At 56.6% G+C, this 25,594-nt stretch overlaps 3 protein-coding genes across 17 annotated transcripts in view; 1 reads left to right on the top strand and 2 right to left on the bottom strand.

Moving 5' to 3' along the window:
• The window catches only part of PITPNM2 (phosphatidylinositol transfer protein membrane associated 2), a 123,694-nt gene extending 115,629 nt beyond the window's left edge, over nucleotides 1-8,065 (top strand). For all 11 annotated transcript variants that reach the window (XM_063173129.1, XM_063173128.1, XM_063173127.1 and 8 more), the window contains 6 exons: nucleotides 113-229; nucleotides 545-693; nucleotides 1,326-1,475; nucleotides 1,552-1,735; nucleotides 2,935-3,063; nucleotides 3,914-8,065. In XM_063173129.1, the coding sequence (XP_063029199.1) occupies nucleotides 113-229; nucleotides 545-693; nucleotides 1,326-1,475; nucleotides 1,552-1,735; nucleotides 2,935-3,063; nucleotides 3,914-4,240 (1,056 nt within the window). In that variant the 3' untranslated portion in view covers nucleotides 4,241-8,065. The remainder of the gene's footprint in view (nucleotides 1-112; nucleotides 230-544; nucleotides 694-1,325; nucleotides 1,476-1,551; nucleotides 1,736-2,934; nucleotides 3,064-3,913) is intronic.
• ARL6IP4 (ADP ribosylation factor like GTPase 6 interacting protein 4) lies at nucleotides 6,535-11,696 on the bottom strand. 3 transcript variants are annotated; one of them, XM_063173137.1, is made up of 5 exons: nucleotides 11,488-11,696; nucleotides 10,835-11,176; nucleotides 10,333-10,450; nucleotides 9,225-9,294; nucleotides 6,535-7,048 (listed from the first exon to the last, which is right to left on the bottom strand). In XM_063173137.1, exons 1-5 carry the CDS (start codon nucleotides 11,675-11,677, stop codon nucleotides 6,788-6,790), a joined length of 981 nt encoding a protein of 326 aa, XP_063029207.1. In that variant the 5' UTR covers nucleotides 11,678-11,696; the 3' UTR covers nucleotides 6,535-6,787. The 3 variants fall into 3 exon arrangements, with proteins under 3 accessions (XP_063029207.1, XP_063029209.1, XP_063029208.1); XM_063173139.1 differs by lacking the exon at nucleotides 6,535-7,048 and adding an exon at nucleotides 7,475-7,599 and having other exon boundaries at nucleotides 11,488-11,694; XM_063173138.1 differs by lacking the exon at nucleotides 6,535-7,048 and adding an exon at nucleotides 8,118-9,062 and having other exon boundaries at nucleotides 11,488-11,693.
• A 2,714-nt stretch (nucleotides 11,697-14,410) lies between these two features.
• OGFOD2 (2-oxoglutarate and iron dependent oxygenase domain containing 2) lies at nucleotides 14,411-19,640 on the bottom strand. 3 transcript variants are annotated; one of them, XM_063173122.1, is made up of 7 exons: nucleotides 19,352-19,640; nucleotides 19,218-19,274; nucleotides 17,216-17,326; nucleotides 16,669-16,768; nucleotides 15,844-15,968; nucleotides 15,360-15,614; nucleotides 14,411-14,819 (listed from the first exon to the last, which is right to left on the bottom strand). In XM_063173122.1, exons 1-7 carry the CDS (start codon nucleotides 19,472-19,474, stop codon nucleotides 14,550-14,552), a joined length of 1,041 nt encoding a protein of 346 aa, XP_063029192.1. In that variant the 5' UTR covers nucleotides 19,475-19,640; the 3' UTR covers nucleotides 14,411-14,549. The 3 variants fall into 3 exon arrangements, with proteins under 3 accessions (XP_063029192.1, XP_063029194.1, XP_063029193.1); XM_063173124.1 differs by lacking the exon at nucleotides 19,352-19,640 and adding an exon at nucleotides 16,910-17,047 and having other exon boundaries at nucleotides 17,216-18,291; XM_063173123.1 differs by lacking the exon at nucleotides 19,352-19,640 and having other exon boundaries at nucleotides 16,910-17,326; nucleotides 19,218-19,256.
• Nucleotides 19,641-25,594: the final 5,954 nt, after the last annotated feature.

Genomic DNA, 25,594 nt, shown 5'->3' with positions numbered 1-25,594 from the left:
AGAGAAACCCATGCTCTAATTTGTCCAGTTATAACATATATATTTGGCATTTCCCTGTGAGGTTATCCATTGCTGCAAACTTAATTTTTTTTTTCCTCCTCCCCTCTTGCAGAACGTCACAGCCAACCACAGGATCAACGACACCATTGCTAATGAGGATGGGCCCCAGACCTTGACTGGGAGGTTCATGTATGGTCCATTAGACATGGTCACCCTCACAGGAGAGAAGGTACCGTGTGTGCTTGGAGGTGTCACCATGTGGTGACAACTGTGGGACAGAGGTAGTGCCTGTCAGTGCTCCCTTGGTGCCTGCTGGGGTTTGCTGCACTTGTGTCCTGGCCAGGTTCTCCTGCTCAGACTTGTGGGTGCCTCCCACCAGGAACAGCATTTGTCATCTCTGATGTTTGGGTGCTGCCCAGCTCAGATCCATGAATTGCAGAGGGTGGGAGCAGGACCAACCCCGCTGCCACCCACAGGGGCTCGGGTGGGACGTCCCTGTGCCCGGCCTGTCCTGCTGGGGGTGACACAGTCTCGCTGTCCCCAGGTGGACATCCACATCATGACCCAGCCACCGTCGGGGGAGTGGGTGTACTTTGACACGGAGATCAGCAACAGCAGTGGCAGGATTTCCTACGTGATCCCCGAGGAGCGGCGCCTGGGCATCGGCGTCTACCCCGTCAAGATGGTGGTCAGGTGAGGGCCTGGGGCTTGCAGGAGGAGCAAAGAGGAATAATTGGATTAGAACATGGTCCCTCCTGTTGCTGGGTGGGTTCAGAGCCTGGTTTGCCAGCAACAGAGGCAAAGAAAGCCATTTGTACTCTGCAGCTGTAAGGGGAAAATGCACATTTTATTCACCACCAGCATGGGAATTGAGCTCCCGCTGCAGGAGCAGGTCTCCTGCACCACAGGGCCTCGTGGCCATCTGCAAAACTGCACGACTGAGCATATTTTAAAGACCATAAACTTGTCCTTGAGGGACAGGACTTTGTAATTATGATGATTCACAGCCCAGGGCTCCAGCTCAGTTCCACTGCTGGTGTTGGGCTCTGGGAGGGGAAGGAGGGGAGCATCTTCTTGGTGGTGACCCCAGCAATGTTTTTCTGGGGGTAACTGTTGAGTCTCTGCTGCCAAGGAGTGCTAATCCATCCCCACTTGAACACGAGACCCTCACACAGTGCTTGTGCCTGCTCTAACCGAGGGTGGCATCACTGTTGGAGCCTTTGGGCCAGATGTGGGAGCCGCTCTGGGCTCGTGGTGCTCCGCAGGTCCTGGTGATGCCCTGTGGATATTTTGATGCCTCTAAACACCTGCATCCCTTCCCTCAGGGGAGACCACACGTTTGCTGACAGCTACATCACGGTGCTGCCCAAGGGGACGGAGTTTGTGGTGTTCAGCATCGACGGCTCCTTCGCAGCCAGCGTCTCCATCATGGGCAGCGACCCCAAGGTCCGCGCCGGGGCCGTGGATGTTGTAAGGTCAGGGCAGGGCCTGGGGTGGTTGATCTGACACTGACCTGCTCTGCAATCCATTGATTCTTGCTTTTCCTTGCAGGCACTGGCAAGACCTCGGCTACCTCATAATCTATGTCACGGGCCGCCCTGACATGCAGAAGCAGAGGGTGGTGGCGTGGTTAGCACAGCACAACTTCCCCCACGGCATCGTGTCCTTCTGCGACGGGCTGGTGCACGACCCGCTGCGGCACAAGGCCAACTTCCTGAAATCCCTCATCACTGATGTAAGCCTGCCTCTGCTGCAGTGGGAGCGTGGCACGGGGTTAGATTGCTCCTCATCCAACCACCACTGTCAGCACCAGTCTCTTGGCAGCAATGTGACCTGCAGTAGAAGATTAATCTGTTCATTTTATTTTCATTCCTTTGTTGCTCCACAAAAGTGTCTATGCTGTTAAATTGTGTTGCCTCTGCTCTGCACTGCTCCATTTCATCACTGCTCCTCAAACCCCTAATGGAACTGAGGCAGTAGAGCCTCCCTGCCCCCCACACCTGCTTGGTGGCTTTTTGGCTGCCTGTGGTGGGAACAGCAGGGCTGAGGGGATGGAGCTGCTGCAGAAATGGCTTTGCTGGGAAACTCCACAGAGATCTTCCAGGGGTTTGACCCTTGGCAGGTCCTGGTAATGCTCAGCCCAGAGCCTCAGGGAAGCTCCAGATAGAAAAAAGTTTTGTGTGTCTGCCAGGTGAAGGAGCTGCCAGTGTCCCAAGCACTTTCCCTGCCTTGATTTGCAGGAAAAGCCTGTCCTTAACTTTCTTAGTCTCCCTTTTTGGCCTGAGTGTCAGTGGAGGGAGCAGCTGGCTCTCAGTTGCTTTCATGTCCTCCACATGTTTGGGACCAGGGTCAGAAATTCTTTTTCCATCTCCCTGACCTGTGGTTCTGGACTCAAAGCTGGCCAGTGTGTGGTGGCACCAATGTCCACACCTCCCCTGCCAGCCCCTGCCCCAGCCCACTACAGGAGGGGCTGTCCATGAGCTGCTCTCTGCTTGGAGTAGAGCAGAGGTATCCCTGAAAAGCAGCAGGTTTTGCTGCCTGTCCCTTCTCCCTCTGCCCAGCAGGTAACAGCAGCTTGGCTGTGGAGAACATTCCTGGATAATGATTCCTGCCCAGGATTGCAGCTCCTCTCCCCCAGTGACAGCAGGGAAGTGTGCAGCATCCTTGCCCCCTGCAGACCTCAGGGGAAGGCCATGGATCAGCAAGTGGAGATCTGTTCTTGTATTGCCGTCACTCCTCTTGTCACGGCCTGTAAACATGCCCAGCTCTGTTAATTAGCACTTCCCTGGGTGGTTCATTATCCAGCTGGGAACTTGCATTAGTTCCAGTGACCCGAGATTCCCACAAATGCAATTGGAAAAGCCAAAGCCCAGCCTGCTGAGCAGCGTGGGGTGCCTGTGGGTTCTGAGCCTGTGCTGCTCTCTGTCCCCCCAGCTGCACATGAGGATCCACGCCGCGTATGGATCCACCAAGGACATCTCCGTGTACAGCTCCATCAGCCTCCCGCCCACAAACATCTACATCGTCGGCCGACCCACCAAGAAACTGCAGAGCCAGTGCCAGGTAGGAGCCAGCCTGGCTGAGCCCTGGAGCTGCTGCTCCCATGGGAGGGAGGTGGGAATTTGGTCATCACAGATCTGGGGACTGAGCAGGGTGGGAGCTGTCCCAGGTAGCGGGGCCACATCATGGGTCTGAGTGGTTCCAGGGCAGATAAGGGGGTTGGTCCTGCTGTAGCAGCTGGGAGTCACGGGGGGAGGCTGAATTGAGCGGATTTTCTGGTTGTGGCTAGAATGAGGCCTAACAGGGGTAGTGTAGGAGTTTGGGAAGGGGTGGGAAGTTGTTGGATTTCTCAGGTGTTTGTGGCAGGGGCCAGTCATACTGTGCAGAGGATAAGTCCAATGTCTCCAATTTGGTTGTAAAGTACAGCTTGAAGGGCAGTGGTGTTGGCTTCTGCCCGACCGTGTCATCAGCTGACTGGAAGGAAGGACATGATTCTGACTCCTTCTCAGCCAATGAATAGGACAAATGGGTTGTTGGCGATGATTAGGATGAGTATGGCGATTAGGAAGAATAGTAGGTTGGTGAAAAATTTTGTTATGTAGGGGTCTGAGGCCATATATCATGTTGCAAATTGTAGGATAGATCATGATACGAATCGTTCAATGGGGAAGAAGGTAAGGAGTAGAAGTCTATTTTTAGGCTGATGGGGATTTTGAAGTTTATAATGAACTTTCATTCCCAGAAGGAGGTGAGGCTTTCTGTTCCAGAGTGGATGTAGATTGTTATTGGGATTCGGCTGATTAGGAAGGAAGTTTTGACTTCCCAGAGAACCTGGCAGAGCGAACACCTCTGGCTGCCAGCGGCTCTCAGGGAACCGCGTCCCACCCCTCTAACGCCCCCCCTCGCCCCGCAGTTCATCACGGAGGGCTACGCGGCCCACCTGGCACAGCTGGAGTACAACCACCGCGCGCGCCCCGCCAAGAACACCACGCGCATGGCGCTGCGCAAGGGCAGCTTCGGGCTGCCCGGCCAGGCCGAGTTCCTGCGCAAGAGGAACCACCTGCTGCGCACCATCTCCTCGCAGCCCGCCGCGCACCGGCCCGAGCGCACCCAGAGCCAGTCGGACAGCGACAAGGACAGGGACAGGGAGCGCAGCCAGCGCAGCATGAGCATCGCCACGGGCTGCTGGGGCCGCAGCGCCGCGTCCCGCCTGGAGTCCGGCCTGCTGGGGCAGAAGTAGCCGGGCCGGAGCCGGGATTGTCAGCTGCAGCCACCGGAGGAGAAATAAAGGGAAAGAGGGACGAGGCCGGTGTTTCGGGCTGGAAGGGTAAATATGGTGCTACTCTAAACCACGGTGTTCTGGGAAGAGTTGGGATGTTTCCCACACGGAACGTGCAGGCCTTGCAGCAGGAGCGGGAGCCCGAGGAGCAGCTGGAAATCGGGGGGGGAAGTCTCCAGGTCAGGATGGCGCTCTCTCCTGCCTCCTCCTCTCATCCAGGGTCAGTGACTGTAAATAGGTGCCTCCTCGCCTTGTTAGCCATCGCACGGTGACCGAGTGCTGTCCTCAGAGCCACAGAACAGGGCACGAGGCTGGGGGAGCTCGTTCTGGGCTGTCCCGGGAGTCAGGTGGGGGCTCTGGGGTTGGGGATGCCGCTGCCCCGGCCCCAGCGGGGGATTTGTGCCAGGCAGAGCCACCGAGAGCTTTCCCTGGACAGAGAGAGAGCTCCACGTGCAGCCACTTTCTCGAGGGGCTGGTGCAGTGCAAAGCTGAAGCTGCATCGAGGCCGATGGCAGAGGCAGAATGTCGGCAGATTCGTGCCCAAGACAGCGGGGTCATTCTTGTTATTACTGTTATTTTTTAAACAGATCTTTTAGAAGCCGATGGAATTTAATGTGGTGACATATTAAAAGAGGAATACAAGCTATTTTGTTTGAGCTGTTACAAACCTCAGACACTTAATTGCTGTTAAAGTCTCCAAATAGTCTCGCTATGTATTATTTCCAGCAAGTAACCACCATATATTTGGAAGCAGCTGAAGGCACTCAGCAGCTGGATTGCATTGCAGTTCTTCTCATCCAAATGCAGGGTCTGACTCTATCAACGTCCACCTCTGAGACCTTTTTTCTTCCCAGGTTCTCTCCAAGTTCAGTAGCAGCTTTCATGGGAACTAGACTCGCTTCTTTTACCTATAGTTACTGAACTGTAAAACCTCGTTGTTTTTTGCACTGATGATTTTTAGAATGGAAACCTGTTACCATCTCATGTAGCTACACCAGTGTTTGTAGTGCATGACAATGAAATATTGCTAAGCCAGGGTGTGTGTGGATACCTATACATATATACACACACACATATATATATGTATATATTTAAAAAACCAGAAACAATCTGTGCAGAAGTTTTTCCAGCAGTAAGGAGACTGTAAGGATGTGTGCCAACAATGTCAGGCAACCTTAAGAAAAGGCCATATCTTAATCTTTCTGGTGTGTTTCTCAGTGGATGTGCCTGAGGCACTGGGTTTGTGCTGCTGGGGCGAGCTGGCGGGCGCATGGCAGAGGGCTGGCACCCCAGTGACACCCAGACAGGGGCAGAGAACAGTGCCTGGAGCCAGGGCTTGCCGAAAAGCCCCTCAGTCCTGTCCCTGCCGGGGCCAGCAAAGGTTCCCTCCTTGCACACACCTCCTGGGGCAGAGGGGCATCCACACAGGGGTTCCACGGTGCCCATTCAGACTCCAGCTGGCCTCTTCACGTGGAGATTTTCTAGTCCTACTGAGCTCCCTGACTGTGTGTAACCCTGCTTTCCCCACCACACTCTCCTGTCTTTATATCACTTTCTACTTACGAGGATCTTATTTATACCAGAGAATTTTTTAGACCGGCTGCTTCATTTTGTTACCAGTTTCAATAAGCACGGTGCAGGACGGCCGCACTGAGACACTCAGCACTGTGAACGCTGCTCTGCTCGCTGCCTCTGGGCCACGGTGGACAAATCCAACTCATCCAACTCCCGTGTTCGTGGTGTGGAGGGTCCAGGCCGAGGCAGAGCAGGGACGGTGCGGAGCTGCCACCGGCATCAGAGCCCCTGGAGCGCTCAGACCCGACTGCAAAACATTTAACCGCTTCTCTTGGTAATTATCCGAGTACAGAATGTACCTGATGACTTTTTGTCACCAGAAACTGACTTCCCTTTCTGCTGACTCAGCTTGGCTCTCTCTGAATGTACATCCAGAGCTTTTACTGGGTTTGGAAACAATGAGAATTTGCCCCAGCTTTTTGCTAGCCGAATGTTCTATCAAACAGATGCCATGTGAGTAGGAAGCCAAGCCACAATCCATCCTGTGAAGTCACCAAACCACATCACTAAATAATTTCTGCAAATTTGGATATGGCCTTTGCAAAATTCACCTTTTCTCCAAGTCCAGAACCGAGACATGACCTGTACATTTTCCAGTTGACAAGATGTTCACATTTTCTTATGTGTAGATAGTGTAAAACAGAGGCGAATGTAAATGTTCAACATAAAAAGTGGATATATAAAATTGAAAGTTATTTATTTATGTAGAGGGAAAAAAAATGTCTGGAGGGACTTGAACCTTCAGGGTTTATTAATATTTTAAAAATGTAGCTTTTTGTTTCAGGCATTATGTACAAAGTAATTATTTTATGGACCAAGTTTAATGTAACTGTCAATGAATGCAGAAGTGCAATATGATACTCACCCTCTCCATCACGTCATGTTTTAAACAGCTCCTGACCAGTTAGCCTGACAATCACAGCACCTCTGTCCTCATCCTTTGTTGAGCTTCTTGAACCTCGCCCGGGTCCTTCCCCTGGCCCCCATCCGTTGCCATTGTACGGATCCAACACGGAGAAGCAATTGTAGAGCAGGGCCTTTATTGCTGCAATAACTCCCTGGGAGGTGGGTGCAGTTACCAGGAAATAATGATGCCACTAAGTTTTTCCTCACCAACTCAGTCCATCCCCGTCGCCATCGCTCAATCCTCAGCCGCCCCCATCTGGCACTCATCCCTCTGAAGCAGAATCCACACTGACAGAACAATAGCAATAGTTTCACTCTGTGTTTATAACCTGTTTGTCCCGAGCTGTTTTGGAGAGCAGTGCACGTGACCCGATGCCTTTCCACGTGGATGGAAGAGGATCCCTTTGGACGTGGTGAGGGAAAGATGAATGTAAATTCCATGCTTACTAAAGGGGCACTCTTGGGGTAAAGACCTAATTTATCCTTGTTAGGAGTAACTTGTTTGCTTTGGAAGGAGAGAATGGGAAGTTTCTTGTCCTCCTCCCTGGGCCGTTGTCTGGGCAGCCCTCGGGGCCAGCCCACGTCCTGTTCTGCACATCAGCACAACACAGCCTCGGGCTTTGGGGTTGCTTTTCTGTTTCCATGGGAATCAAACTCTGCTGCAGAGCTCAGATTTTTTACAAAAAGCAGCTTTTTATATTACTGCACCCTTAGGCCGGACTTTCTACCTGACACTGTCCCTTTAAAGTCTTTTAAAAAACCAGAGAGAGGAGCCCGTGCATTCCCTCCAAGCCGTTTTCCTGGGTTTGCTCAATCACTCAGTCAGATGAGGCGAAATCCTAATACCAAAAACCGTTTACAGTGTCAGGGGCACGAGCCCAGAGCAGGAATCAGCCAAAGGGTCACCACCACCCTCCCAGCAGCCGCCGTGCTTGCTGTAGCAGCCCCTTCTTCAGGTATCGCCACTGTTTGCTGCATTTCCTATTAGTTCTAGAAGCCTTACGGTCCCCTAACTCTGCCTGTTGATACCCTCGACTGTCAGTTTTATATTCCAACAATGTTAGTTATATTTTATTTATAAAAACTTGCTCTAGGGGTACCAGCTGTGCGTGGGGAAGCAGCGGGGGATGCCCGAGGGCGCCGGGGCCGCCCCGCGTGCGCCGTGCCCGTGACTCGCGTGTGTGTGGCAAACCTTGTGTACAACTTCCTTCTCCTCCTTGCTGTTAGTGCATCGTTCCAATGCCTGGTGTGCTTCGTGTACAGTACCATTGTGAGTTACACAGATTAAAGAAACGGGAAGGCTTTTCTCTGTCTGCTTTTTTTGGGCTGGGGGAGTACTCCAGGAACAGACAAGTCATCAGATGTGAGCAGGTGCCAGTTTAATGGGGTTACAGCCATGAACAGAATGAGGAAACCCTCTGTGGAGATCAGTCCTGCAGGACCCATTTGTCCTTTAACCCATTTGTCCTTTTCTTTTTTACAGTTTGCAGATTTATGGGCTTCCCAGCAAGGGAAAAGGCTGCTGTGTTTGCTTCAGAGCAGCCCTGGGCCCTGAGCAGCCCAGAGCCCTGTGCTGTGGGGAAGGGACACGAGTTGCATGCAGGAGCAGAGAGCAAGGCAAAGCCACCCCTGCACCAAGCACACCTGCACAGGTGCCAGTGCAGTGTGCCAGGTCAGTGCTCCCCTACCCGAGGAGGTGAAGCTGCAGGAAGGCTGGGAGAAGCCCTGGGGCACAGTGGAGGGTGGCACTCGGGGCTCAGAGGAGCTGCAGCCTGAGCAGAGCCACAGCCACTCCCCTCTGAGAGGCTCAGGGAGTGCAGGTGAGCCAGATCCAGCAGGGAAAGGGCCATGGGCAGCCCCTGAGGGGAAGAAGTGGCAGCCAGCTGTGTGCTTTGTGGCCCTGGTACACCCTGTTCTGGCCACAGCATTGGCTCCTGCCCCCCAAAGCCCAGAGCACCCTGAGGTGCTCAGCACCCTCGAGCCTGTCCCCTGGGTGCTGCTGAGCTCCTCCAGCATCCAGAGGAGCATCAGGGCAAATGGCTCAGGTGCATTACAGCCACACTGGCCTGAGTGGGACACGGAGGGGAGAAGCTGTTTATGGGAGAGGAGCCACTAAAGTCACTCTCCTTCCCAGTCAGTAACTTACAGAGCAGCTGGAAAGGGCCCCTGGGGAACACCTTGACACGGTGCTGTCTGCGTGCTCCAGGGGCACAGGACGGGCTCCAGGGCTGGCTGGGGCCTGCCCTCACTGCAGCATCCCTGTCCTCACCTGGAAGGCCAGCCCATCCCCACGGGTGGCTTGCTGCAAGGGACACACAGCACTCACAGCACTCCTGCCAGGCCTGCAGGGCCACCAGCACCACCCGGGGGCCCTGGCAGTGCTGCAGGGCTCAGCTCATGCCCAGGGAGGGAACACAACCCCTCTGGGTGCAGCAGCTCCCTGCCTGTGCCCAGCTCCCCTCACCTTGTTAATCTCCTTGTGTCTCTCCTTGCTGACGATTTCTTCCAGGACTTCCCCGTCCCCCTTAATGAGCCTGCAAGACAAGCACAGGCCCAGGAGCCCTGAGGGTACTGGCCAGGTCCTGCAGCTGCAGAGGTGTGACCTGCTGCACCTCCAGGCAAGGCCAGGGCTGACCCACCCCTGACACTGCATTTTGTGACTTTGTTTTTGTGTCAAGCTTAAACAGCACAGCAGCTTTGCCATTGCTCCCGTGGGATTAATGTCACCACACTGCAGCAAGGACAGGAGTGCTCTCCTGAGAGCTGAGGGCCAGCTGGCTCTGCCCCAGGCTGTGGGCACTGCCTGCTGTGTGCAGTCAGCCACACTGGCACAGCAAAACACTCCTAATGAAACCATCCCCTACAATCCACAGTGCCTCAACCCATGCAAAACCTCTTCGTTTTTTCATAGAATTCAGGTGTGGTCCTGGCTGCCCCAGGAACCTGCAAAGCCATTCAGGAACAGGAGCCAGTTTGGGCCTGAAATGCAGCCAGGCTGGGGAATATCTTGCTGAGCAAATTCCAAGCAGCGTTGGAGGCGGCTCACACCTCCAGACATGAGCAGGAATTTAATTGTCTTCATTACGTGCCTTACAGGGAACCGACCTTTGTTCCACACCTCCCCGAGCCCTGCAGGCTGCCTGCTATTTTAAGCCTGGACTTGTCATACCCAATTCTCTTCAGCATGACGTTTTCTGCTTGCTGAGAAGATGCAGTTTATTAAAAACTGGGTCATTTCTATTTGGCAGCTAAATGAATTTGGGTTTGATCACTGTCTGTAACCCCACAGGGCACATGCTCCTCACTCCCACCTGGGTGTTAGCAGGGCCCAGGGCTTTGGAGCTGAAATGTGAGTGGATGCAGCAATGGGATACTGGGACACAGCCCAGAGTGCCTTGTGTGCACACAGTTCAATGGTTTGGTGTCACTGTGTCACTTTCTGGGTAAGTCACACCGGGCCTGATGAGGAGGTACCTGTGAGGGGTTGGCTCAGGCTGAAGGGGTTCAGGTGTGCTGCTGCAGTGCCATGGACAGGCATCCCTGTCCCCATGCCCCTGTTCCCAGGGCCATACCTGGTTCTCCCTGTCTCAGGATCCAGCACTCTCCTGATGACGCTCTGCCTCGCATCCCACTCCTCCTTTGTCATTGGCTTCATGGCCTGGATCCGGGACTTCTGCTCATCTGTCAGAGCTGGGAGCAGGGCTCAGTCAGAGCTGTGCTCCGGGACAGGGCCCAGCACCAGGGCTGCAGCCCTTGGACAACATTCCACACCCCATTCCCAGGGTGTGGTGACAAACCTCCCAAAGAAAGGGGCACTTCACATCCCTTTGGAGCAGCTTTGCCAGGATTTACTGCTGACTCTGTCCTTCCATTTGGCCTCTGTTCCCCACTCCCATCTATAAACCACATCCTGACACTTCACAAACCAATCTCTGTGTGGCTCAAAGGTGGGCACTGTACACAGGAGGGAAGGGAGCCTGGGGCTCCTCCCTGCACCCAGCCCTGCTTCCCTCAGACACCCCACATGGAAAGGGCCCAGCACAGGCTCCCCCAGGAGGGAAAGAGCTTCGTTACCTGGCCCAGAGTCCACCACTGACTCCTTCTGCCACTGCTCCAGCGAGGGGCCAGGCACCTCTTCTCCCTTGGCTTTCTCCTCCTTAGCCTTCTCCTTTGCCTTCTTCTTTGATTTCTTCTTTATTTTTTTCTTCTTCTTCTTCCTCTTCTTTTTGTCTTTCTGTTTCACTCGCTTTTTTTTGCTGTCTTGACTTTTCTTCACTTTGGAGTCGCTGTCACTGGAGTCATCAGAAGAGGAGCTGGAGGAAGAGGAAGATGAGGAAGAGCTAGTGGACGAAGACGTCCCAGAGGAAGAGGTACTGGCCTTCCTCTTCTTTTTGTCCTTTCCTTCCTTCTTCTTTTCTGCAATACACAAGAAGAGTGTGAGAGGAGCAGCCCGGGCCCTGCAGAGCAGAGATGTTGTTCTTTCCCCCCCTCTCAGCCTGGATTCTTTCCTGCCTGGAGTTCCCCTCTGTGCCCACGTTAACCCAGGATGCTCTGTGGTACCAGGGCAGCTCAGGGAGGGGCTGAGGGCTCTGAACTTGTCAGAATGAGACCAAAGTGGGCACAAAGTGCAGGACAAGGTGACAGACACCAACTGAAACCAGGGACCCTCTTCTCCCCCCGGGCCCTCTCTGCCCCAGGGACATGTGGTGTAAGCAAAGGCTTCCCACCTTCCCTGGCCGCTGCCAGGCTGGAGCTGTGTCCATGAGAGCCAGAGATCCTCTTCCTCAGTGGAGAGCTGCTGCCCTGCTGCGAGTCCTTGCTGCTCTTCCTCCTTTTCTTCTCCTTCCTCTCCTGCCTGCTCCGGGAGCCGCTTCTGCTCCGGCTCCGCGAGCGCTTCCGCGAGCGCCCGTGGGCCATGGCAGCTCCTGGGGAAAGGGGAAAGGGGAAAGGAGGGCTCACATCAGAGCCACGGGGCACCAACCCTGCCAGCAGCCCCAAATCCTTCACTGCAGTCTGAGCCAGCAGCCAGGCAAACCTGCTCCAGGTACCCTCCCTCCCTGCTCACACCCTGCTGATCCCCCATGACAGCCTTGGGAATTCCACCAGCCCCCAGCACGGAGCCTGGGCAGGGAGCTGGCACAGGGACAGCCCTCAGCTGCCTCACACCGGTGTCCCCAGGCAGGTTTCCCACCAGGAAATCCTTCCAGCAGCTTTTCCCTGCGCTCCTGCTGTTTGTCCCTGGAGGACTGGGCTGACCCCGCTGGGGCAGGCATGGAGCAGGGCTGTGCCCGTGGTCACCCCATGGCACCAGGAGCCAGCAGGAGAAGCTGCACCACAGATGGACACAGGCAAGGGCTGATGGACACTGCAGCCACAGTCAGCAGAACAAAATGTCCTCCTGAGTCAATCCCCCGTTACTTAAAATGCTGCGAGCAGGCACAAGCCAAGGGGAAGGATGAATTTTTAATGTTCCAATTTACTCTTAGAAAACAGATGATGCACTGAGCTGCTCCCCCTGTCCATCAGCCCCAGGAATGCCGGCGGCCCCAGGGCAGTGTGATCCATGCTCTCATTAATTTAAAAACAAACTGGCACCGTGGGCAGAGCAGGAGCTGGGAACGCTTTCTCACAACCACCTTCCAACCAGCACATTTAATGAATTGTTTGTTTTCCACCTCAGCATTCCCAGGCAGCAATTTGGATTTGCTCCCGAGCAAATCAGACCTTTGATTGATTTCCATAGGGAAATTTCAATCAGGGAAAAAACGCAGAACCATTAGGGGCACGCAGGGAAGGATGAGAGTCCTCCGTGCACACACACCCAGCAGCTGCCCCTTGCATGGGGCCTTGCTGGGGCAGCGTTTGGGACTTGGATCTTTTCATTCTGGTTGTGGCAGCGGGAAAAACCCACTGTTATACATGCACAGCAGCAGGAAAAACCCACTGTTACACATGCACAGCAGGAGGACCATGGATCTGGTGCTGGGCTCAGTAGCATCCCAAATGCACCCCAGCAGCATCCCAGGCCGGCTGAGCCCCAGGCCGGGCTCTCTCACCTCCACCCCGACACCGGGCGGGGTCCACAGCGACTGCTCCGGCCCGCCCGGCCCTGCCCAGACCCGGCCCTGGGCGGTTGGAGGGGTTGTGCCTGCCCTCACCCCGGCACGGGGAGCCTGCGAAACGCCAGGTGCGCTGGCCCTTTAAGAAATTGTGCAAGGTGTGCTGTCCCTTTAAGAGCTCAGCACAACGTGCGCTGGCCCTTTAAGAGCTCGGCGGGCGCGTTCTGCGCGCGCGGCTCCAGGCGCGGCCCCTTTAAGTGCGCAGCTCTTTATCAGCCCCCCCGGCCCCGGGGCCGCCGCAGCGCTCGGGTCTGTTTTCCCCCCGGCCCGCCCTTCTCCGGTGCTCTCAGCCGGCCCGGTCCGGCCCCGCCGCAGGTAAGAGGAGCGGGGACTCACCGGGCCCGGTTCCGCCGCCCCGAGCGGGGCTCCCGCCGCCGGGGCCGCGCCGGCCGCCTCCCGCCTCTGGTCCGCCGCGCGCGGGGCCGGGCGGCAGCCGGGCCGCGCTCTTTGGTTCCGGGGGCCGCCTCGCCCGGGCCGCAGCTCAGTTTTTGGGGTGGATTCGAGCAGATTTGGAGCGCTCGCGTTCGCGGCTGAACGAGGTAAAGGCTTCGAGACTGCGTTTCTTGGTAGCGACTCCTCGCTCAGATACAACGGCCGGTTTCCTTCCCCCGCTGTAATTTTAATGAGCTTTGCTAATGAGCAGCTTATCAGCGCCCTGTGCTGAAACGCAGCGGGGCCGCTGGGAGAGCTCAGGGAGCCCCTTCAGTGCGAGCTGCTCCCGCTTCAGCACAACCACCGACGGGACTGCCCTCGGGCTGCGACTGCTCCTCTGAACACATCCATGGAAAAGACCCTCAAATTCAGCAGCATCTATCGAATATCGAGTTAATTTTCTATACAGAAATCAGACGATATTTGGCTGGTTTTAGTTTGTTTAGTAGATGGAAGAGTCACGAGCTTTCAGCCAGCTGGAAGGAAGGAGGGGAAAGCCTCAACCATCAGTTCCTGGGGGATCTTGGTGCCAAATTCAGCAGCCCCAGGCCTTGTCTGCTGCTGCCCCCAGGTTGGCAAGTTATTTTATATTTTCACTGGCTCATGTAACTAAAGCAAAGTTAAATGTACATCTCATCCTCCTCTGGGAAGTTCTGCTGTGCTGCAGGTGGCTCCCAAAACTCTGCCTCTGCTTAATAAGCTTCACCAAACCTTTGAAAGGGAAGTTTGTGCTCCCAAGGAGCCTTGGGAGATCCCTCAGCCCCCCTGGGGGATCGGTGCTGCTCCTGGGGGATCGTTCTGAGCCTGGGTTACACAAACACCCAGTGATGGCAATTCCCAGCAGCTCACTATGAACCACCTGCATCTCATTCCTGAGCAGATCCTCCCTGCCCACTCAGCAGCAGAGGACAGGAGCCCTAAGAACAGCCCAGAATTGGTTTATTGGCCCATTCTGCCCCATTTCCAGTAGAACCTGGGGTGCTGCTGTTGGCAGAGAGGCCAGGGGGCTTTGGCTGCTTTCCTGGAGCACTTGGAGATATTGAGAGAGCTCCTGCAGGGAATCAGAGCTGGGCTTTCTGTGCTTGCAGAGTCCCCCAGCCCGAGCCCTCAGGAGCCGAGTTCGAGCTGGAATCCCGGCAGGGCTGGCTTTGCATCCCTTCCCGAGGTCAGAGCTGCTCCTTGTGCAGCCTGGGAGTCAGGGAGGAGCTTTGGGCAGCTCGGTGTGGGGAATGCCCCCGCTAGCCCAGGGCACAGACACTGACGGTCCCGGGCTGCTCCTCCCCCTCGGTGAAGCCGTCCCCGAAGCCCTCGGCCGGCACCAGCTCGGGTTTCCTGCGGCACATGGGGCAGAGGCGGTTGCGCACGGCCGACGATCTCATCCACACGATGAGGTTCCAGCGCTCCCCCGAGGCGATGGGCAGCGCCCCGTGCATCTGCCCCCCTCGGTGCAGCAGCCCCCGGCCACACACGTGCTCCACCTCGATGTACCGGGGCACCGGGCTGGGGTCCTGCAAAGGCAGGGCATTGGTGTCACACCGGCAAAGCCCTCAATGGTTTAAATTTGTCACCTCTTACCCACAGCACCCAGGGAGCACCATGGAGAGGGCAAACCCTCATTCCCAGTGCCAGGTTCAGAGGGAATTGAGAGAGATTCAAGCAACCCCCCACACACACTTTTCACTGCTGTGTGAGAGCTTCTACCCCTCTCTTGCCCTAAAAACAGGTGCTAGAGATGTAGCTTGAAGTCACATCTGAAATAAATCTCTCCCTCAGCACCTCCCTGCTCACAGTTTCTGATCTGGAAAGGGGATGGTTTGTCTCACTCCAGTTTCTACTGCAAAGCTGCATCTGCCCTCTCTTTAAAATACTGAATATTGGTATTGGATGTGGGAATATTGCAGCAAAAGAGGCTCCTGTATAGCCAAGCCATGGGGAAGGGACAGAGCAGGTCTGACTGTCAGAACTCTGAAGAATTGTTTTGTAGGATAGTGGATGCCTGGAAGCTGAGAGGGATGAGGAGGGAGAGGTGGGTGGGACGTGCTCAGTACCTCGCTGAACTCCCCAAAGTACAAATTTCCCTCTGTGAATTCTTTTCCCAGGGAAACGTTCAAGGTGACCTCGGCGTTGTCGTAGTGGAAGCTGAGGTCCAGGTCCTGGTGCAGGGCGTACTTGACGGCGAAGGCTCTGTGGCTGTCGAGGCCGGCCCCGCCCAGCTCCGGGTACAGCAGCGCCGTCAGCGGCCGCAGCCGCTCCCGCAGCGGCGTCAGGAGCCGCTCGTCCATGCCCAGCTCGCTGAGCAGAACCTGCGCCAGGACAGCGCGGGGAGCAGCTCAGCCCAGCTCAGCAGCTCCTCAGAGCTCTGCCCTCCTCCTGCCCCAGCTCCAGGGCTTTGGAGCAAAGGGAAAAGGAAGGAGGATCAAGGTGGAGAGGGATGGGGGGAACACAGAGTAATAATTTTAAAAGGTGAGTGTTGTTTAAAAACTCTCCTTGATTGAAATTTGGAGGAAGGGAAGCACAGGGGATGAGTCCTACCCCGTAGTTGTTCATGGTGTTGGGCCTGCCCTTAGGCATGTCTGACTGCTCAAAGTTCTCCAGCTCATCCAGCAGGGCCTGGCAGAAGTGCTCTGTGAACACTGGGAGCCGATAGATCCTCTTGTCTGTCAGCACAGGGACAGAGGGACAGAGATGCTGGGGACGTTCCCAGTGCTCCTGCTGGCAGGGACAGCACAGCACCCACAGGCTCCCCCTGTGCTGGGACCATTCCCTGGGTCAGCCCTGGGTGCATTTGTTGTTTTTCATGCTGGTCCCTCATTTCCACAGCAGAAGGTTCTGTCTGGACCTGGTGCCCTGGATAAATCCAGGAGCTCTGCACACAGACACTGCTGTCCTTTGCCTTGAGGGAAGGAGGCAGCTCTGCCTCTTCCCCTCTGCATCTTGGCAGCTTTTCTGGTAGGCAGGGAGCTTCACTGCTGCCTCCAGGGAAGCTGGAAACCCAGCTCTCCTTTTCAAAGACTGAAATCCAGGCTGAAGCTGTTTCAGCCCAGACTAACCCACAGGGACTGTCTGCAATGGGAAAGCACCCAGGGAGGAAAGCCAAGCTCCCAGTGCTCCCTCAGCAGCTCCTGGTGAGGTGTGGAACAACCAGAACCCCAGCCCTGCTGCAGCTGGAGCCTCTGGTGAGACATCAGCAGGATGGAAAGCAGAAAACAGGCTCAGATCCAGAGCTGCTGCCTCTCCAGACCCCCTCCTGAGGCAGGAGGAACGTCCTGTGAGCCTCAGCTGTGCCACAGCAGAGCTGCTCCACACGGGGAACAGCTCTCACCAGGGAGCTCTGTGATCAGAGGTTGTTTTCTTTACCTGAGAAGGACTCGAGGTAGCTCAGGAGGCCCTGGAGATCAGCACCTGGAGATGTGCAGAACCTCTCGATTTCCAGAAACTCTGGGGCCAGGAAGGAGTCCTGGTGTCAAGGGAAGGATGGGAAAATCACACAGAAACACGATCAGAGGGAAATGGCTCCCAGGGAAATCCCCAGTCCCTGGGCTGAGCACACCTGGGTGATTCCACAGCAGGAAATGCAGAATTGGCTCTGCTGCTTTACCTGCTGGGGCAGGGCGGCTGCTGCTTGCTTCAGTTCATGGGTTTTTCAGGAGTAACTGGCCAGATTTATCACAGACATGACAGGAAAGAGCCTTTCCTGGCTGGAACACCAGGAACCTTGCCTGGAGAGCACACTGTGCTGTTTTTAAAGTTTTAAATCTAGTTTTCATGTGCTACACCTGTGTTTTAATTCAGTGCAGCTTTAGTACTGTGCAATCCTGAGGAGAGGGGGAAACAAACTGCAAAAATAAAACTCTCAGGTGATTTTTTCCTGCGTGCAAAAGGGGATTCCAAACCTTGTGTGTACCTGCAGCGTGTACACCTCTGGGTGTTTTGGTTTGTAGCACTTGGAGATGATAGCTCTGCGTTCCACTGACTGCTGGGGTAACTGTTTCCTCCTCTGCACTTCTGCTTCAATCTGCAAGTGAACAACAGAGCACACTGTCAGAAATCAGCAGGGCTGAGGGAAACAGCTCCAGGAATTCTGCTCCTTGATTCAATCCAGTTATTTGTGTTTGGGGGCACCTCTGGGACACAAGAGTGTTTGGCTTAAAAAGTGACTGAGGACTTTTCTGTGGAAGTGCCAAGTGGAGCTGAGAGCTCTCAGCCCTTTCAGGCATTCTGACACCTCCAGAATCTGGTTTTTGTTCTGACAATAGAGGCATTGTCCAAAATAAAGACATTTGCTGGGAGTGAGACAAGTGCTGTCATGAAGGGATTACTGCTAAGTGTGGTGCAGACAGGCTGAGCTGCCCTTCCAGAGCAAAAGCTGATCCAGGCAGCTCCTCCCGTTCATTTCCCCCTCACAGATTCATTTGTAGCAGTCCTCACTGAGGAGAGAGTGAGCAGCCATTCCCTGCGACCAGGCAGCTCCTGTGCTCATTCCCGTCCCTGAAGGTCTTGGGAACCAAGCAGAAAAATCAGATTTCTCTGTGCCCTCCCCCAGCCAGGGACAGCCACTGTCATCTGCTTCCTGCCAGCACTGAGTGACTCCTATTGACTTGTGTAATTTCTAAGTCTCCTCTATGATGTTTATATTGATACATAAACTTTGTATGAAGGTCTGAGCAGATCTGCAAAGAGCCCAGGTGATTAAAAAGTGCTTAGGACCAAGGTGATTGTAGATTATAAATTAGGATCTTGTTTTATAAATTCTGGATCACATTGCTTGTTGTGCTCCATTGATTCTGCCTGAGGAAATCCTGTGCTGTTCTACTCATAAATTCTCTGCTGTATGAATCATAATTATCCAGTTAATAAAGCTTTAATTACAGTATGATTTACAGCCACCATCATTCTGCCAAGAATTTTTAAAAGAACATGTCTGTCCCCTTGGTGTCAGGTGACATTGGAGCTGGTGAGGGACTGATCCCTGTCCCTGGCCTGGAAAGAAGCAGAAATTTCGTGATAAAGGTGAATTTCTGCAGGAACCCATCTCGGGGCTGCCTTTAAAAACGATTAGCACAGAAAGGGACGAGGAAAGACAAAGGAGGGCACTGGGAGGCAGCGGGGTAAATCCACGGAGGGAGCGGCTGGGATGTGTTGACTGACAGGATTTAATCGCAGGGTGGCGGCTGAATAAACTCCGCGCTGATGGCGCCCGCGGGGAATTCTTCCCTGGGGACTCCGCCCGGCCCCGGGCTGGATCGGGACGCGGTGCAGGAGCTGAGGGGCTCCAGCAGGGCCCGAACTCCCGAGGGGACCGACCCCCGGTGTGGCACTGGGTGCTGAGGGGGATCCCTGAGGGGGCCGGGGCTGAGGGGGATCCCTGAGGGGGCCGGGGCTGAGGGGGCCGGGGCTGAGGGGGTCCCTGAGGGGGCCGGGGCTGAGGGGGCCGGGGCTGAGGGGGTCCCTCAGGGGATCCCTGTGGGGGCCGGGGCTCCCCATCCCCTCCCCGGCCCCGGGAGCTGCCCCAGCCCGACCCAGGAGGGACCGGGATGGGCAGAGGGACGGAGCAGCTCTGCAGGCAACAAAGGCTGGCTGCTCACCTGGGCAGGAGGAGCTTTGGGGTGAGCTCAGGGTGGCCCTGCAGGGGCCGACAAAAAACCATGGAGAGAGACGATTTCCAAGGGCTGGAGTGACAGGACACAGGGAATGGTTCACACTGACAGAGGACAGGGATTTTTGGGGAGAAATTCCTCCCTGTGAGGGAGGTGAGGCCCTGGCACAGAGTGCCCAGAGCAGCTGTGGCTGTCCCATCCCCAAGGCTGGGCTGGAGCAGCCTTGGGACAGTGAGAAATGTCCCTCCGCACCCAGCCCATGCTAGTGCCCCGAGCCCCCGGTGGCCGTGAGGGGCTCCCGCCGCTCACCTCCTTCAGCACCTCCCGGAACTGCTCCTCGCTCCGGCAGCCGCGCTCCCGCAGCGCCTGCAACACACGGGCCCGTCACCGCCGCGGCCGCCGGCCCGGCCCGCTGCCCCCGGCCCGCCCGGCCCCCGCGCTACCCGGCCGTGGTCCCGGCGGAGCTGCTGCTCGTCCCGGTACCGCACGTGGAGCCCGAACCGCCCCACGAAGATGTTGTCGGTGAAGAAGCAGGCGCACCCGCGGAACGTCCGGCCCGCGGACATGTTTCCTGCCGGAGAACGCGTCTCGGTCCTGCCCTCAAAAGGCTCCGCTTCCGTCCGCGGGAGGGCGCATCGGTAAATTCCCAACCAGGGCGAAAACGGAAAGCGGCGGAATCGCCCGTTCTCCCCGGTTTTACGCTCGGTGTTTTTGTCATCTCCGTGACGCCACCGCGGCCCTGTCCGGCAGCGCGCCCGCTGCCCCGCAGCCCTCGGGGCCGGGCCGGGCCCGCTCGGAGCGGCAGCGGCCGCCGAAGGTTCTTTGCAGACGCTGCCTGAGCTGCCCCGGCGGGGGCGCGCGCGGGCGGCGGGGGCGCGCTCCGGGGGCGCGCGCGGCGGGTTGAGCGCGGCCCCGGCCCGGCCCGGCCCGGCCATGGACGCGGCGCTGCCCGTGGCCGAGCGGGAGGTGGTGGTGGCGGCCGAGCCCTGCGGCCACGGCAGCAAGTTCGAGGACATCTACCGGCTGCTGGCCGAGGGCTGCTTCCCGCCCAGCTTCTGCTCCATCAAGAGGAAGAACCTCAAGCGCTACGCCCAGAAGTTCGTCGTGGACGGTGGGGACCGGGGGCGGCGCGGGGCTCTCGGGCTGCCCCGGGGGGAAGCGGGCGGTGCCGGCCCCGCACACCGGGGGGATGGATGGATGGATGTGCCGGAGGCTCGGCGTGGAGAGGGGATGGGGTTTCTGGGCAGCGCCATCGCGGCCGCCGCTCCCCGGGCCCGGCGCCGCCTCACGGGCACCGAGCGGGGTCGGGGCGGCACCGGCGCTCCACGGCTGCCCTGTGGCTCTGTGGTAGCGGAGGATTTCACACGGTCCTGGGTGCAGAAAAGCTCCGTGCGTGGGGGTGTTTCCACTCTCCAGGGGCAGCAGGAACTGCCCAGGCAGCGCAGCCCCGGAGCCGTGTCCCAGCTGGGTTCCCCGCTGTGCAAAATGAGCCTTTTCTGGCGGCTGTGGGAGGGCGGTGTTGCAGCCAAACCTCTGGCACCGTGCAGGCGGCTGCCTCTACTACGTGGGACCCAAGAAGGAGGAGAAGCGCGAGGTGATCGTGGACCCCGAGCGGAGGCGCCAGGTGTTCCTGGAAAGCCATTTCACCGAAATCGGGAACCACCTGGGCCAGAAAAAGACCGTGCACCGCATCCAGAGCCGGTACTACTGGCTGGGCATCGTGAAGGATGTTGTGGACTGGGTAAGTGGAGAGCAGTGACCGTGTCCGTGACACCGGTGCTGGCAGCAGGCCCGAGGCAGCAGCCACAGGAGCGCTGGTGCAGGGGTGATGTCATTGCCTGTGCATGTGCTGGGAAACCACACACCGAGCTGCTCTGCAGGTGAACCTTGCAGCGTCCCCAGGCAGCTGGGCAGCCTGGATGTCTTCCCCTGAGTGTCAGGAAGCCTCCTCACCCTCCTCGTGCAGTTTTGGTCAGCATGGCAGTGTGGGGTTGTTTCAGACAAGTTGCTGAGTCCACCTTTGTGCAGTTTGGATTCTTTCCAGGGCTGCCCAATTCCCTAAACTATGGCAAGAGGAGGATGTCAGTGTCTGCTCAACTGCTTTGCCTCGCCTGTTTCATTGCTGGCAGCTCCCTGCAGCAGGACTCTGCAGCACTGTGGTTTAAGGAGTGTGCTTGCATTGCATGGTCTGAGCTCCTCCAGCGTCCTAGGGCTGAGGATTTCTCTAACCAGCACTAGGAGGTCAAAATACAAAAAAATTCTCCTGGAAACTGGGTGAGAAATAGCTTAGCTGTAGGCAACGTTGAGAAATTTGGTTATTGTGTCAGAGAAAGCTGTCAGGTGAGCCTTGAGAAAGGTGAGATGAGTCAGCCTGTTGTGTTTCGCCCTCTTTTTTTCCTGCACCTCGTTATTTTATTGGGAGAAGGGAAAGTGCTGAGCCCTGCTGTGTGTCTCACGGTGCAGTCTGAGCCTGACAGGATCCATCAACACGTTCCCAAGTCCTTTGATCCTTCTTTTCTCTCTCCAGATCAAGATGTGTGAAACGTGCCAGAACGCGGAGCACAACAAGAACGTGACGCGGAAAGCCCGGCCCGTCAGGGTGGAATCCCCCTGGGAAGTGCTGGGATTAGACATCCACGGTGAGTGACTGTGAATGTCTCAAGTGGCTCTCGGGGCTCCTCCCTCCAGCGGGGAGCGTGGCAGACCTGCTGCCGCTCGCACCGAGGGAGAGCTGCCGCTGCCTCTGAGGAGGTGCCAGGAGGCCACAGCAGCCGCCCAGGCTGACACCCGATCCCTGGGCTTGGCTGGGCTCCCTCAGCTCACACCGTGAGAGCGGTGGGCGGGCTCTCTTCCCCAGAACCGAGGCTCCCATGGGTGTATTTTTGCTGACCAAGGTCACCAAAAATGTTCTGTCCAAAGGACATTGCAGAAGAAAGTCGTGGCCACTTCTGCAGCAACTGGGTTTTTCACTTTGCCCATTTGGGGGATATGAGGGCATCACATTGATTTTTTTTTGATGGCTGTTTATGCAGGGCCTTTTCCTGAGACAAGCCAGAGCAACACACACGTCCTGCTTGTGACTGACTACTTCACCAAGTGGGTGGAGGCTGCTCCTCTGCAGAAGAAGGATCCCTTCTCCGTGGCTAAAGCCCTGGCTACTATTTTTTACAGGTAGGCTCCTCTGCTGTTGGTTACTTTGCACCTCTGCAGTTGCAGAAATACCTGGTGTCCTCAGCATGTTTTCCTGTGAGAGCAGGAACTCTCCCTTCTACAGGAGAGACCATGCAGTGGCTCTTTACAAAGTCCTTGGGAAGAGCCTGCTATCCTCCTGTTATGGGCAGAGAAGAAAGAGGCAGAAATGTTTCTCTGAGTAGCCCAAGGCCAGGGGAGCTCTGTCCCAGTTCTCTGCAGAAGCTTTAAAGCATTCCCAGATTTCTCCTAGAAAGTGTTCGTGTCACCGTGTGACATTGTCCTTGTGGGAAACAACGTGGGGCCAGTGGAGATTTGAATTCAGAACAAGAAGCTGCTCTCGTTTCTGCTGCTGCCTCATCATTCCAAAGCAAACAGGCGTGGCTGGTTTGGAGCAGAGGGACCAGCAGAACTCTCTGCTCTTGGGGAGGTCACAGCAGCTTCAATAGCACCATCTCCACTGGAGGTTCCTGTCCCCTTCCTTTCCATTTGCACCCATAAAAATGGAACTCCTTGGGCTCTGCCTCAGCTGATGGAGTAAAACCAGCTGTGTGTCCTCTTCTTGCCCAGGTTTGGCGCCTCCAAGAACATTTACACCAGTCAGAGCTGGGACTTCTGCGAGGAGGTAGGTGTGCTGTGGGCTGGTTCAGGGGAAGGAGAGAGACCTCCAGCAGGTTTTCAGGGACAGTGTGACCTCCAGCAGGTTTTTTGGGCAACGTGTGATCTTCAGCAGGTTTTTTGGGCAGTGTGACCCTCAGCAGGCAGCAGGTCCTGGAGGCAGAGCTGTGATGTGCTGTGTAGTGGGGGCGAGGCGCTGCTGCTGTATCCCTGCCCCTGTTGGGAGTGGGAGCTGATTTGCCAGGAGTGGGAGCTGATTTGCCACTGCTTTCACCATGGCAGGGATTTGAGGTTGTAGATCAGTGGTGCAAGTATTCCCTGCTTAGAAGGAAAGACCATGTGCATGAAATTCCAGCCCTGCCCTGGGATTAACCCAGCTTCCCAGTGCTGTGGAGAGCTTCAAGCACGAGAGCTGTCATTGCAAAACATTTTCCCAGGCTCTAATTTTTCTGGGGAGCTTTTTGCTCCACCTCTGTTGGCACAGGGGGCACAGTGCCTGTCCTGGCACAGGGGGCAGTGCCTGTCCTGGCACAGGGGGCACAGTGCCTGTCCTGGCACAGGGGGCAGTGCCTGTCCTGGCACAGGGGGCACAGTGCCTGTCCTGGCACAGGGGGCAGTGCCTGTCCTGGCACAGGGGGCACAGTGCCTGTCCTGGCACAGGGGGGGCAGTGCCTGTCCTGGCACAGGGGCACAGTGCCTGTCCTGGCACAGGGGGGGCAGTGCCTGTCCTGGCACAGGGGCACAATGCCTGTCCTGGCACAGGGGGCACAGTGCCTCTCCTGGCACAGGGGGCAGTGCCTGTCCTGGCACAGGGGGGGCAGTGCCTGTCCTGGCACAGGGGGCAGTGCCTGTCCTGGCACAGGGGGCACAGTGCCTGTCCTGGCACAGGGGGCACAGTGCCTGTCCTGGCACAGGGGGCAGTGCCTTGGAGGCTGCTGTGGGGCTGACACGCCGTGATCTCCGTGTTCTCCCAGGTCAGCCGGCACCTGTGTGAGCGCTGGAACATCTCCCAGCTCCTCACACCCACAGAGCCCACAGACCCCCCCGGCCCTGGTGAGCACAGTGCTGAGGTGCTCAGGGCCTCCATCTGCAGCGTGGTGAACGAGAAGCCCAGCGAGTGGGACGCACACCTGGACCCCGTCCTCTTCGAGTTCCGCACCTCGGTCAACTCGGCCACCAAGTACAGCCCCTTCTTCCTCATGTTCAACAGATACGTGTGCCTGTCCTCAGAGGTAACTGCCCGGCCCAGGGGAGCCCTGCAGGAGCTCTGTCACTGCCGTGGGTGCAGAGTAACTCCCAGTCTGTGCCTTGCAGGTGGATTTTGTCAAGGACTCTAAAGAGCAGGGGGCTGGCTCCGGTAAGGCCGACGGCCTCCCGCCGTTCACAGCCACGGTGCAGGAGCAGCAGAACGTGGTGAAGGAGATTGTAAGTCTTGTGGTGCCTTGAAATCGTTTTGCAGCTAAGTCCAAGCCTGGCCTGAGAGGAGAGGTGGCACCTCAGTGTGTGTGCCAAGGGCAGCAGGAGCAGAGCTGGACCCTCTGGGCCAGCAGCACAGGGGAGCTGCTGGTGGGGCTGCTCAGAGGTGGGTGATGAAATAGGAGGGACTGACTTGCCCCATCAGGCTAATGAGAGCTGTGTTCCAGCCTGCCCAGCTCCCTGCCTTGTAATCTGCATCCCAAATCAGCCAAGGGAGTCCCTCCCTAGGCAGGGACAGGAAGCCTTCAGGGAGATGCTGTGCAAAGGTTTAAAGTAGCTCTGCTCCAAAATGAGAGGAGGTTTGGGCTGCCCTGAGGAGTAGTGGCCCAGTGGCCAGGGAGATGGGCTTGGGGAGCAAAGTTAGCATGCAGCTCCTGACTGTCTCTAACGTGCTGGTGACCTTGGGCAGCTCATTTTGTCTGTCTAGTCCTTGGTTCCCTCACTTGAAAAATGACCTCAGTGTCCCCTGTGAAGTGCTTGGTGAACTGTGTGCCAAAAAACCACAGACAAGGCTCAAGTGCTTTGTTTGCTCAGTCATTTCTTACACTCAGGGTTGTGTGGTTCTCTCTGATCTCACCTGGACTGTGGTGGTTCTTGCCAGGGAATGACAGGAGGAATATGGGACAGGAGGGAGGAGGGCCTGGGAACAGGAAATGTAGGATCTGATCCCTTTGGCAGCTCAGGTTCACTAGCTCAGCTCCCCTTTCGTGAAATGGAGCTGCAGGTCCTGGCACAGGGCGCTGAGAGCTCTGTCCTGTCCCTAAGGGAGCCTCTGCTGCTCCTGCATCCAGGCAGGGATTGGGGCTGCAATTAACAGGAGGTGATAAAGCTTCCCTGGGCTCTGTGGCACTCCAGCCTAGATCCCCTTCTGCCCTCTGCTGACCGGCAGCTCTGAGAGGAATTGCAGTTTCACGTTGCAAGGTCTCCTGCTGGTTTGGGTGGGGAGAACAAGGCTGGGAAGTCCCTGCTGGGTCCCTCCCTTGCCCCAGGTGCATGCAGCTGTGACACTGCCAGCTCTCACTCACTCTCAGCCTCTCTTACGAGGAGAGACCGTGGGAGCTGGGCCTGCTCAGTCTGGAGGAGACTGAGAGGGGATCTCATCAACCCAGAGAAATTTCTCTGAGGGGTGTCAGATCATTGTGCCAGGCTCTTCTCGGTGGTGCCCAGTGACAGGATGAGGAGGAATGACCATAAACTAAACCACGAGAAGTTCCACCTCAACATGAGGAATAACTTCTCTCCATTAAGGTGGCAGAGCCCTGGAGCTGCCCAGGGAGGCCGTGGATTGTCCCTCTGTGGAGACATTCCAAACCCACCTGGATGTTCCTGTGTCACCTGCTCCAGGTGACCCTGCCTGGACATGGGGTTGGCCTGGATGACCTCCAGAGCTAAGGATTCCAACC

Source organism: Melospiza melodia, chromosome 20 (genome assembly GCF_035770615.1).
Source record: "Melospiza melodia melodia isolate bMelMel2 chromosome 20, bMelMel2.pri, whole genome shotgun sequence".
Taxonomy (NCBI): Eukaryota; Metazoa; Chordata; class Aves; order Passeriformes; family Passerellidae; genus Melospiza; species Melospiza melodia.
The sequence above is the reverse complement of the archived record's forward strand: the minus strand, read 5'-3'. Positions and strand labels throughout refer to the sequence as shown.

What these genes read in the sequence shown, in the direction of transcription:
- OGFOD2 (XM_063173122.1), bottom strand. Translation starts at nt 19,474, where the DNA reads ATGTCCGCGGGCCGGACGTTCCGCGGGTGCGCCTGCTTCTTCACCGAC. An exon ending in CAGAGGTGTACACGCTGCAG is followed by an intron (nt 16,769 to 17,215) that starts GTACACACAAGG and finishes CCTTGACACCAG; the next exon opens with GACTCCTTCCTGGCCCCAGA. An exon ending in ACACCATGAACAACTACGGG is followed by an intron (nt 15,615 to 15,843) that starts GTAGGACTCATC and finishes GTCCTGGCGCAG; the next exon opens with GTTCTGCTCAGCGAGCTGGG.
- ARL6IP4 (XM_063173137.1), bottom strand. Translation starts at nt 11,677, where the DNA reads ATGGCCCACGGGCGCTCGCGGAAGCGCTCGCGGAGCCGGAGCAGAAGC. An exon ending in CCTGAGACAGGGAGAACCAG is followed by an intron (nt 9,295 to 10,332) that starts GTATGGCCCTGG and finishes CTTGTCTTGCAG; the next exon opens with GCTCATTAAGGGGGACGGGG. An exon ending in GACACAAGGAGATTAACAAG is followed by an intron (nt 7,049 to 9,224) that starts GTGAGGGGAGCT and finishes TTGTTCTGTCAG; the next exon opens with TGTGGATTCTGCTTCAGAGG.